Below are 12,478 nucleotides of genomic sequence, written 5' to 3'. Positions count from 1 at the left end.
TCTCTCTCTCTCTCTCTCTCTCTCTCTCTCTCTCTCTGATTCGTTAAAAAAAAGAACCTTAGAACCCTTACTATGTTCTGGATATAAAGAATAACAAAGTGAAATCATAAGTCACCGTAGTGCGACAGCGAGTAATCTATCGTGCGACACTATTCTTGCAACAGATTGAAGTACTGTCGTCATCTCGTTGCCGTGGTCCGCGCTCGCCCCAGAGAGTAAGTGGGTGAGGCTTGGGGTGGCCAGGTGAATTTCCGAAAATAACAAAAGCAACCCCCAGTACTTGACCTCCAGCGGCTGGCAGGAGGCCCAAGAGAGAGAGAGAGAGAGAGAAAGCAAATACCAACTATAATGAGTTACCGCTTTGTTTTATATCTGCGTACAGTTTGGTGATAGAGTAACGCTACTTGGTGGGGAAATTATATTACTTTTTTAATGCCTTACTATCTTTCAAAAGCTTCCATGTCTAGCTGCTTAAGAAAACATATAATATTCTTTCAAGCAATCTGTTGCTTAATTCACTGTTAGGTAGTGTAAACATCGCAAAGACAACATGGTTTGTCTGAAGGAGCGTCGTGCTTGATCGCTTGCATATGCGAGAATAACAAAAATTGGATGGAATTTGGCACAACAACGTATTCCGGCTGTATTGTGTGTGATATGAAGTCAAATGACGTCAATGAAACAAAGTGCTATTGTAAAAGAATAAACCATCACCAAACGATTCATATAATAGGTAGTGTCACATCCGGCGTGAGCGGGAGGCGGGGCCTGAGTCATGTGGACCGGAACCTATTATAAGTCGTGGGTGATGAGAGAGACTCTCTTGGAAGGGTTTATAATTTGAGCGCAAGCCACAGGTGTATGTGAGTTTCTCTGTGGCAGCCGTACTGCCAACACAGCCAAGGAGCGGCATAGCCAGTCAAATCCTCCTTCTGACTCTCCCGCCGCCCACTTCCCCATCCCGCGCAGGCGCACAAGAATCCAGTTTACATTGTTCATTATTTCTATTTATTTTACTAAGTGGTATTATTTATAGACTTTATAAAATATATTCAGCATAATTTAACATCGATAAAGATATATAAGTTTCCCAAAAATACACGAATAGTCAACCATGAAGTTCAGGAAGGGAGATAACACGTACAAGGAGTTGCTAGAACGCAGCGTGGCGCATTGTCGCCAGTCTGACAAAATGGCTTCAGGGGAGCATACGGCTACGTTCAATGAGGACCAAATCGAGGAATTGTGTGAAACATTCAACACGGTGAGTACTTTATTCTGTGCAGTTTTACCCGTGAACCACCACTCTTTGTGAATCCATCCGTGGACAGGCGCTGTCAAGTGTATTGTCAGTGTGCACAGGGAGTTATTGAGGTAAATTTCGAGCAGAGGCCCTGGGCGAGGTGCTGCTCTTTCCATTTGAATTCGGGCAGGTGTGATAAGACCGATAACACAGCCGGCACAGGGTGTTGCAAGGAAGCATTACCGTGTTCTTGGTTCCTACACCCAGAACCAGTGGACGAATACGTATATAGTATGACATAAAATGCCCAAAACACGAGTGGGTGTGCTGGAGTGAGTGTTGGAGGGAGTGTCGCCGAGAAACGCGCTGGATGTCTCTTCTCGAATATCGCTAGGGACACACATTGTTGACGTGACACCCCGCCTCGCCACGTCCGCCCTCAGCCCCTCACACTCACACTTTCATTCATGCACACGCCCCACGAAGTTCAGTGAAAGGAATTGAAGAGACAGAGACAGGCAGACCACGGCATCCACACACACACGCCGCATCAGAACGCCAGGGAGACAAAAAAAACTAAGAAACAAAAGTAGGAGGGTAGGGACAGACAGGGCGGGTCTCAGCATCAAGTTAAACCCACCGGCACCGCAGTCTCCAGCATCAGTGATGAGTGGCGGTCGCTGGCGGAGAGGGAAGGGCGGTGAGGACTGGGGAGCTCAATAGTCTAGTCTGCTGTGAGATGCCGGGTGGGAGGGAAGCACGGTGGGAAGGAGGAGAGGAAGGAATTGGGACTGTCTGGGAGGTACGGAGGGAGGGGCCCATGCATTTCCTCGGCATCCACACCGGTGGTTAGCTTCAAGGGATAGGTATGCTGTGTTATAAGCGGTTTTTCCGATGTGGTGAAATGTTTCTGTTGATTTAAGATTAGGTTTTCCTCCCAGTACTCATCGGCTTATTTTCTTAAGCAAGGTCTCTCTCTCTCTCTCTCTCTCTCTCTCTCTCTCTCTCTCTCTCTCTCTCTCTCTCTCTCTCTCTCTCTCTCTCTCTCTCTCTCTCTCTCTCTCTCTCTCTCTCTCTCTCTCTCTCTCTCTCTCTCTCTCTCTCTCTCTCTCTCTTTCTCTCTCTCAGGTGGTAATGACTCCCTGCCATCTTTCGTACGGCATAAAAAAACGTAATAAACAGTGGTGTTCACTGTATTTTTTTTTTTTTCATATTTCAGTGTTTAAGTCTCTCTCTCTCTCTCTCTCTCTCTCTCTCTCTCTCTCTCTCTCTCTCTCTCTCTCTCTCTCTCTCTCTCTCTCTCTCTCTCTCTCTCTCATTCTATTTAGTGGCTCGTGTACGGAATTCATCATCGTGGTAATGTTTTAGGTATGCTGTCTAATATGAGGAGGGTGGGGTTCTAATTAACACACACACACACACACACACACACACACACACACACACACACACACACACACACACACACACACACAGACACACACACACACAGCTTATCAAATTTAGAATAAATAATAATCTTGTCAAAAATCTTATTAGACTCTTTGATATTAGTGAAAGGATTAATATCTCTCTCTCTCTCTCTCTCTCTCTCTCTCTCTCTCTCTCTCTCTCTCTCTCTCTCTCTCTCTCTCTCTCTCTCTCTCTCTCTCTCTCTCTCTCTCTCTCTCTCTGGCAGTGATGGGATGGCACTCAGGGGGACACGCCCAACTTAACCTCAGTGGGGGGTTTTCACTTATCTGTTTAGGCAGGTGTGTGTGTGTGTGTGTGTGTGTGTGTGTGTGTGTGTGTGTGTGTGTGTGTGTGTGTGTGTGTGTGTGTGTGTGTGTGTGTGTGTGTGTGTGTGTGTGTTTGCCTCGTGATCCGAAAGCAAACAAAACGTTGCAATTAAAACTTTCTCCTCAAATAGGAAACAATTGTGGCTTTACTTTCTCTGGTGATGTACCGTACAGACACAGCTGAGGTCAGGGAGGTCTCTCTCTCTCTCTCTCTCTCTCTCTCTCTCTCTCTCTCTCTCTCTCTCTCTCTCTCTCTCTCTCTCTCTCTCTCTCTCTCTCTCTCTCTCTCTCTCTCTCTCTCTCTCTCTGGGAGGATGAGAGAAGCAAGTAATCTGGTTCTTGGAAACTCCCCGATAAGTCGTCTTCTGGCTGATAGGGGTCTTGCCACTCACGTAGTATTGCTTTATCAGCGATCAGGACAGATTTCGAGGCGAGGCTCCCCTGTAGAGTACCGTGCCGGGGCGAGATGTGCTAGTAATGATGAGTGGTGCAGTGTTACTCCTGCATAATGTAATGTATTTCAGGTGTGTTTTAGGGAACTTTTTTTTTGTAAGTGTAGATGTTTTTTTTTCTTCTCACTTTATTAATATTTATGTGTTGTGTTGTGTATATGCTAAAGTGGGTTAGGTAAATGTACGAGTATCATAACCTTTCTCTCTCTCTCTCTCTCTCTCTCTCTCTCTCTCTCTCTCTCTCTCTCTCTCTCTCTCTCTCTCTCTCTCTCTCTCTCTCTCTCTCTCTCTCTCTCTCTCTCGTCTATTAGTATTGATGTTTGTGTTCTGTATGTATGTTAAAGGAGGGTAAACTTGAATATTGTATTGTGATTAATATAAGAGGACTGTTTTCATAATTTTGTAGTATTTAATATGCTCTTTTATCTTTTGTAGTGATGCTGCGTGTGTGGTGTAGTGTAGCATGTAATGTAAGGTTTAGGTTTCGTATACATATAATTTTTTTTAATCTTTTATGCAGTGATGTGTGTATAGTGTATGTAATGAAGGGTTTGGCTTGCATAGTGTATTGTTATCATGAATGCAGGACGGCTATTTTTCATAACTTCCCCCTCAACCTCCCTCTCTCTATTTACCTTTGCTCCCATCCTCTTCCCTACCCCCCTTACCCTCTCTCCCTCCCCCTTTCTCTACCCCTTTGCCCCTTCCTTCTCCCCCTCTCCCCATCCCCTCTGCTTTTCCTCTCCCCCATTCTCTATCCCCTTTCCCTACTCCCTCCCCCTTCCTTCTCCCCCTGCTCCCCACCTCCTCCTTCCCCCCTTCCTAGTGTCTGCCTGGCTCGTGACCTACATAGTTCATTCCTCAATAAATAAGCGAGGTTAAGGAATGACAACTCTTTATCTTCACCGGCTCGACCCGCCAGACCCCTGTGGCTTATCTGACCCCGATTGAAAGCCGGTGTGTGTAGTGTGTGTGGTGTGTGTAGGCGTGCACGTGCGCCTGCAAGTAGAATGCAGGATTTTTTTTTCTTTCATTCCCACCTGAACATTTTTCCTTAGTGGTCATTTTCCTCTGCATATATTTTCCTTACCTGCACATTTTCCCTTGATTTTTTTTTTTTACCCTCCTGCGGTCATTTTCCTTCTAAGACACTTTCCCCACAGGTATTTCCATCCTCGAGACTTTCCCATGGGAGTTCTTTTTTCCTCTTTCCCTGGACATTTTCCCACTGGATATTTACCTCTCCAGGACATTGTTTTCCTCCTGGCCTCTTCATCTTGCAGACATCGCTTCCACCACCATTTCTTGGTTATTTAATGTTTTACTTATTATTTAACCTTAACTTAACCTAACAACAGTAGATATGACCACTGTGCACTGGGCTCAAGTAATACACGTGGGACCGCTGAGCGTGACGGTGTGTGTGTGTGTGTGTGTGTGTGTGTGTGTGTGTGTGTGTGTGTGTGTGTGAGTCATCGTAAAGGGCGGTGACGGACCGGGGACACCCTCTCTCCTTCCCTGTCCTCCCCCTCCCTCTGTCAGGCGGACGCAGGGAGTGGGGGAAATAAAGGGCTTCCGGGGCCTCGGGCAGGTGTGGGGCAGCCTCGACCCACAGACCCGGCAAGGTTAAAGACAAAAAGGAGTGAGTGACGTAACTCTCTTACGGCCCCAGCTCCAGAAAGAGGGTATTGACACCTGAGTGTGTTGTCATCATCACTCAACGAGAGAGAGAGAGAGAGAGAGAGAGAGAGAGAGAGAGAGAGAGAGAGAGAGAGAGAGAGAGAGAGAGAGAGAGAGAGAGAGAGAGATATTGTTGTGACATGTATAATCCTTCTATTTTTAATTTGTTTTTCTATTTCTTTAAGTAATGAACATCGATTTAGCTTTATTTCTACCCCTTTCATTCGCAAAAAAAATAAAAATAAATAAATAAATAAAAATAAATAAATGAATCACCTTTACATTAATTAATATACACTATTGATGTATGAACTCTTAAGATGCACAATGTAGCCAGCTTATTCCCTTCCACACTAACCTTAATCAGCACACCAATGATTTCTACACTACGATACGGGCTTTCCATTTTGTTGTGGTTAAAACTATTCCTAATCAGATTTTCTTTCATTTAACACGGTGTCCAGTGATTAGTTAGCAGCCAAAGCCAGAGCCAACCAGAGCCAGCCAGCGGGGATACCCTTAGCATCGATTAGCTTTAGCATTCCTGTTGCGTCTGGCTGGGAATGGGATGGGAGGAGGGGGGTGAGGAGAGGGAGGGACTGGAGTACTAGTGTGAGTGTGAAGGTCGTGGTGGTCGTGGCTGTTGTTGGTCGTACTTCCCCGTCTTGTAACTTGGAGGCGAGTAGGAGGGGGGTGGGGGAGGGGGTATTTGAGCTGGGATGAGTGCGGAGGGGACGGCCTTGGCGGTGTGTGTGTGTGTGTGTGTGTGTTTGTTGGGGGTGTGTGGTGGTGTACCTTGTGATGTAGCGGTGTGTAGTGGTAATCAGGAAACCGGTAAACATTCACTCACTTCCACTGTGCTTTGTGTTTTCTTTCAGTCTTCAGTCTTCTCGTGTGCTCACAGTCTTAATAAACCTGAACACTGGTGAACTCTTAACTTGTCAAAGGAGCTGCTGTTTAGACACGGTATATACGATCTTATTAAATATGAACACTGGTAGATTAACAAACACTTAACACACTGGTCACAATTTTGCAAAACCTGAACATTGAAAGATTAACAAACTAGAGATATTATAATTCACGAAGAACCTTTAACACATGCTCACAATCTTGGATAACCTGACCATAGGAAGCTTAACAAACCAGAGCCATTATAACCCACAACGCAATGCTCACGACCCCACAAAACCAGAGCATTGGAAGATTATTAAACCAGAGGCGTCAGAATACAGGAAAGACGCCTAACACAGGAGTGAGTAGGGAATGTTACTTTTGTTCTGTCGCCACCAAGCTTGCCCCGACACCAGCCCAGGGACAGGTGCTTAGGGATGACGCTGCGCAGGTGTGAGGCGGGGGCGGGGGGTTGCAGGGGCGCCTGGGGTGTCTCTAGGTGTGGTGGTGTGGCGAGGTGTGGGGTTGTTGTGATGCACGAGCTTGCTTCTCTAACCCCCGTCACACACACACACACACACACACACACACACACACACACACACACACACACACACACACACACACACACACACACACCCTCCCTCATCCCCTCGTATACTTATTTGCTTCTACCTCCTCCTTTCTCTCTCTCTCTCTCTCTCTCTCTCTCTCTCTCTCTCTCTCTCTCTCTCTCTCTCTCTCTCTCTCTCTCTCTCTCTCTCTCTCTCTCTCTCTCTCTCTCCCAAACGACTTGCTTTTATCCTCCTCCTCCTCCTCCTCCTCCTCCTCCTCCTCCTCCTCCTCCTCCTCTTCATCTATTCTCCTCTTAGCCTAAGCTCATTATTATAAAGATCTTTCCAGTTCTTCCCCTTCTTATTTTCCAGCTCATCCTTTCACCCTCTCGCACTAATCTTTCTTTTTTTCCTCTCCCTCTTTCTCTCGACTCCACTCCCTCCTCACCCTTTGCTCTCTTCCCCTCTCCTCTCCCCTCCCCCCTCAAAGGCCAGGTGCTGCACATGTTGAGTCAGCTGCCGCCTCACATCACACGAGTTCAGTTGCATGATCATATACCCGCATACAGATTACATACATACATACATACATACATACGTAAGTGCATATATACATACACTTGTTCCGATTCTCACATGTAATTAATATGTATGATACTCTATGCATGTTTTTCCTCTCTCTCTCTCTCTCTCTCTCTCTCTCTCTCTCTCTCTCTCTCTCTCTCTCTCTCTCTCTCTTGGTAAAATTGCCAGTATCCTCAGTTTATTTATTTTTTTTCCATTTTTTCTCGTTTTTTCCTTTATTTTTTCCTACTCTTAGGTATCGGTAATTATGTTTTCTCTCATTTTTCCTTTATTTTTTTCCTTCCGTTCTTTTTTTTTTCAGTCTAGTTTTTTTTATTTATTATCTTCACACATTTAACAGCTTCATATCACACGCTGCACCCTCAGTATCTTTTTTTTCCTTCTCCGTTTTTTCCCCTCTTTGCTCATACAGAAAACACTTCTATTAAAACACATCAATAAATTAAAACACATCAATAAATACTTTCCCTCCCTACGTGTCTTTCCCTCCCACCTTTTTTTTTTTCCTAGTACATAATTTATAAGCACCCATGTAATGCCATCTATACACATTCCTTCTCTTCACGCCCCCCTTTCCCCTCTCCCCTCTCCCTCTCTCTTTCCATCCCCTTATTGCACACTATTTTAAACACTCCAGCATATTTAATTCATCTCTCCCTCCCTCCCTCCCTCCCTCCCTTCCTTCCTTCCTTCCTTCCTTCTCTTTTCTCTGCCTCACACTTGTATGTATATTTCCATACGCCAGTTTCTCTTTCTCTCCTCCCCCTTCTCTTTTCTTCTCTTCTGTTCCATTTTTTTTTCTCTTCTTCCTCGTCTCTTCTCTTCTCTCCTTCTGCTCCCTCTCTTCTCTCTCTCTCTCTTGCTTCTCTTCTTCTTTAGTTATATTTCTCCTCTCCTCTTCTCTTCTCTTTTGGTTCTCATTCTCTTCTTCCCTTTTCCTCTCTTCCTCTTTTATTCCCTTCCTTCCTCCCTCTTCTCCACTTCTGTTCCCTTCTATTCCTTCCCAGCTCTTCTTCTTCGCCTCAGCTCCTCCCGTTTGCTTCTCTTCTTCTCTTCCTCCCTCCTGCTCCTCCCCTTCTCTTCCCTCCTATTCCTCTCCATTTCTTCCCCTCAGCTTCTCCAGTTCTCTTCTCTTCCCCTTCTCCACCTTTATTTCCTTCTATTCCCCTCTACTCCTCTCCTTCTCTTCCTTTCTGCTCTTCTTCTCTTCCCTTCTGCTCCTCCCCTTCTTTTCCCTTCCTGTTAGCCATTTCTATTCCTCCTTTCCTCTTTCCCTCTGCTCCTTTCCTTCTCCTCATCCCTTCTACTCCTCTCCGCTTCCCCTCTGCTCCTTTCCTCTTCCCTTCTGCTCCTCTCCTCTTCCCTTCTGCTCCTCCTTTTCCCCTCTTCCCCTCTGCTTCTTCCCTTTTCTTCCTCCCTTCTGCTCCTCCCCTTCGCTTCTCCCCTTCTGCTGCTCCCTGTCGCCACCGTTGCAGCTAACCACGCGGCGCCCAGACAGGGACCGCCCCCCAAACACGTGCGTACGGCGGTCTAATCAATATTTTGAAGTCCTTGAAAACCCCCAAGTGGTGAGTGAATGAGGCTGCAGCGGCCGGCAACGTGGTCGTGTTTCCTTTGGGTGACTTTGCCCAAAATATTTCTGATGTCTTGTATGAGTGTGCGTGAAGCAGCCGTGTAGTGAGGGATGAGGGTCGAGTCAGTACTCAGAGTGACAGCAGCCTGGCCCGCTGGGACAGGCTGCTTCTAGACAGGGATGATAGAAGAGTGTGGCAGGCCATTAATTGGAAAGGTTGTTTGCAGGAGGATACCCGTACAGGTGTCAGGCCTACTGATGAAGAATTTAAGAATTTCTATGAAGAATTAATGGGTGCTGCCAGAAATAATATCACTGAAGAATACAGGGACTCGTCGGTTTCGATTCCTGTTTTAGATGATCCGATCACCCTTGGCGAGGTCAGTACTCAGGTTAATAACATTAAAGCGGACAAAGCTTGTGGTCCGGACGGTATTGCACCTGAGTTTTGAAGTTGTTACCTCTTCACTGGCTAATGCTCATCGTATCACTGTTTAATATGGTTTTTACTACAGCACAGTATCCTGTATCTTGGACTAGGGCTAAAGTTTTCACCATACACAAAAAAGGTGACCAGAGAGACGCAAGAAACTATAGAGGCATTAGTATAATAAACAGCATTTCCAAATTATTTGATATGGTGTTGTGTTCGAGGTTAGAACGTTGGTTCACGCCGTATCGGGAACAAGCGGGGGCACAAAGAGGACGCGGTTGTCTAGAGCACGTTGTGACGTTGCGTATTTTAACTGATTTAGCCAGAAAGAAGAAAAAGAAATTATTTGTTACTTTTATTGATTTTAGCCAAGCATACGATTTGGTGCCAAGGCATATTTTAATACGAATTTTGAAACGTTTAGGTTGTGGAGTGGTGATGTTGGGTGTTATTGGAGCCATGTATAGTGTGACCGAGAGTGTCATTGGTACCGCAGTTTTCGCTACCACCCTGGGAGTTCGCCAAGGCTCTCCAACATCCTGCCTACTTTTTGTAATTTATGTTAATGATTTGATTAAATTAGTGAAAGAAAACTGTGAGGATGACAGCTTTTTAAAATGGTTACACGTCCTGATACTCATGGATGACACCGTGCTGCTGTCAACATCGCGTGATAGAATGATTAGGAAGCTTTCGCTCACGAAACGATTTTGTGAGGAGTACGGAATGAAGGTGAACGCATCTAAGACGAAATTCTTTGTGATACACGGCACTCCAGAGGACAACGAGTCTCTACATATTGACGGGTTAGTGGTTGAACGGTGCACCCGCTATATATATCTGGGCTCCCCTTTCACAGCTGATGGATCGGTCTCAGCATCAGTCAGGGCTCATGCCGATTCTAAGATGGGTCACGTTATGAAATTTATTTCATTTTTAAAAAAGAATAATGATATTCCTTTTCAAATAAAAAAACGCGTTTTTGATGCTTGTTTAATGTCCGCTATTCTATACGGCTGTGAGTCCTGGCTGAATGCGGATCTAAGGCCAGTTATAAAACTCTACAATTGGTCACTTAAATGCTTACTAGACGTGAGACTTACAACGTGTAATGATGTTTGCTACCTGGAGACTGGTTATCCACCTCTACAGGCATTAGTTAGGAGCAGGCAGAGACACTTCTTTTCTAAGATGTGGAAGGAGAGACAGAGAATGCAGGATGACCCACTTGCACTGTCCTTAAAGATTTCCATGAATCATGATTACCAGACTCGAGCTTATATAGACAACTTGTTACATGTTGTACACGATGACATAGAAGAGGGAGTCAGGGAGTTAAAAGTTGGTATCTTACACTCAACTTCATCAAAGCGTATAACGTATAAAGAAATCAACCCCGACCTTTCTGTTCACTCAGTATATAAAGGAAAGACACATGTAAATGAACACCATCGAGCTGCGTTCACGAGGTTCCGTGTGTCCGCCCATTCCCTCGCAGTAGAGGTGGGAAGGTGGAACAGAAGGGGTCGGGGAAGATTGCCATTAGAAGAAAGACTTTGTCCATGTGGTGAAATACAAACAGAACCACATGTAACACAACACTGCATCCTCACCGAACATCTGAGAGAAATGTATAACTTTGCTAATATTCAAGACCTATTCTCAGATAAATATGATAATAATGAAAGATGTTGTATAATATATAAAATTTTGGATGTATTTAAGACCTAATATAGTTCGTTGTTGTTGTTTTGTAAGAAATATTGATAGTTGCTTTTATCATTATTGTTTTTAGTTCGTTGTATAATATATAAATTTCATGATGTGTTTATAACCCTTTTATAGTATGTTGATTTTCTGAGGAAATGTTGGTAGTTTGTTTTGATTACCATTGTTTTGAGTTCTTTTTTAGCTATTACTTTTTTATGTTCAATTTGTGTCTTTTATTGAAGGATGTCTTTATTGCACGCGTTTGTAATAGTGTCTTTTGATATTGCCTATGGTCTCTTTCTTATATATTCTTCTAAATAATCCTTTTAAGTTTTGTTTGTTATTGTAAATTTTTTTTTTTTTTTTTTTATCGTGTTAGTTGTATTAGATTTCATCTTTAATATTGTTTAAGATTTGAGATCAGTGTACGTTTTACAGTTTTATCTACATTAGTTTAATGCTTCTGTTTTAGTTTTTAGTTCTAATTTTAGTTTTCTTTTACTATCAGTTATTTTTATGGACTACAGTGGTTGTGAATTGTCTTAAAAATTAATATTTATTAATCAGATTTCTATTTGTACATTGTTGCTGTGGTCAATAAACATATAATAATAAATAATAATGTGTGGGTGTGGGTGTTGATTCAGAGGCTCTTTTCGCTGGTTGTGGTGTGAATGTGATTGATATTCTTGTTTTTTTTTTTTTTTTGGTCTTCCTTTGTTATTGTTGTTTTGGTTGGATTTTGTATTGTGGGTTTTTCTTTTTCTCTTCTCTCTCGCTCAGTTTCTTTGTGATCGTCTGTGTTGGTTGGGTGAGGTGTTGGGTCAGGTCAGGGTTGGTAGGTTAGGTTAGGTTAGATTGATTCTGAGTTATCCTGTGCTTTTTATTTATTTTTATTTTTTTTTTTTATCAGTTTGTCCTTACGTTTATATATTTTTTGTTGTTTAAATTTTTTCAAGATGATAAATGTAGGTTACGTTGGGTTAGGTTAAGTTGTGTTGCATTAAGTTGGATTGCGTTTGTGTTGAGTTAAGTTTTCCCTGTCGCGTTCATCAGTTTTCCGTTTTCCTCTCAACTCATAACTGTTGCAGGAAAGTTAGGTCAACTCATTATTCGAAAAATTTGAATATTATATTTAATCATCCATTGCTGGTAATGTAATGGATGAAGACATTATTTTTTTTGTTTATTCGTTTTATGATCCGGTTTTCCTGGGATTATGATAAGGATATGCTATTTTATCGTGTCATTGGACTTCCGCTGATGATAAAAATAACGATGATAATAATAATAATAATAGTAGTAGTAGTAGTAGTAGTAATAGTAATAATAATAATAACTATAACGAAGTCTTTACACATGCAATTTCCTAAAGCCGCGCAAACCACTGGACTTTCTAGACGGAAATGCCCCGAGCAAACACACACACACACACACACACACACACACACACACACACACACACACACACACACACACACACACACACACACACACACACACACACACACACACATGCAGATATCCTACCCCCACCCCGCTGTTGGAGAGTTCTCTGCAATGGCGATTACTGTGT

At 43.5% G+C, this 12,478-nt stretch overlaps 1 protein-coding gene across 1 annotated transcript in view; it reads left to right on the top strand.

The window, feature by feature from the left end:
• Window positions 1-1,099: 1,099 nt before the first annotated feature.
• The window catches only part of LOC135106529 (plastin-2-like), a 50,338-nt gene continuing 38,959 nt past the window's right edge, over window positions 1,100-12,478 (top strand). Inside the window, exon 1 of the mRNA XM_064015655.1 lies at window positions 1,100-1,264. Coding sequence (XP_063871725.1) covers window positions 1,115-1,264 — 150 coding nt within the window. The 5' untranslated portion in view covers window positions 1,100-1,114. The remainder of the gene's footprint in view (window positions 1,265-12,478) is intronic.

Source organism: Scylla paramamosain, chromosome 13 (genome assembly GCF_035594125.1).
Source record: "Scylla paramamosain isolate STU-SP2022 chromosome 13, ASM3559412v1, whole genome shotgun sequence".
NCBI classification, from domain to species: Eukaryota; Metazoa; Arthropoda; class Malacostraca; order Decapoda; family Portunidae; genus Scylla; species Scylla paramamosain.
Note: the sequence above shows the minus strand (reverse complement) of the source record. Positions and strands in the feature narration are given on the sequence as shown.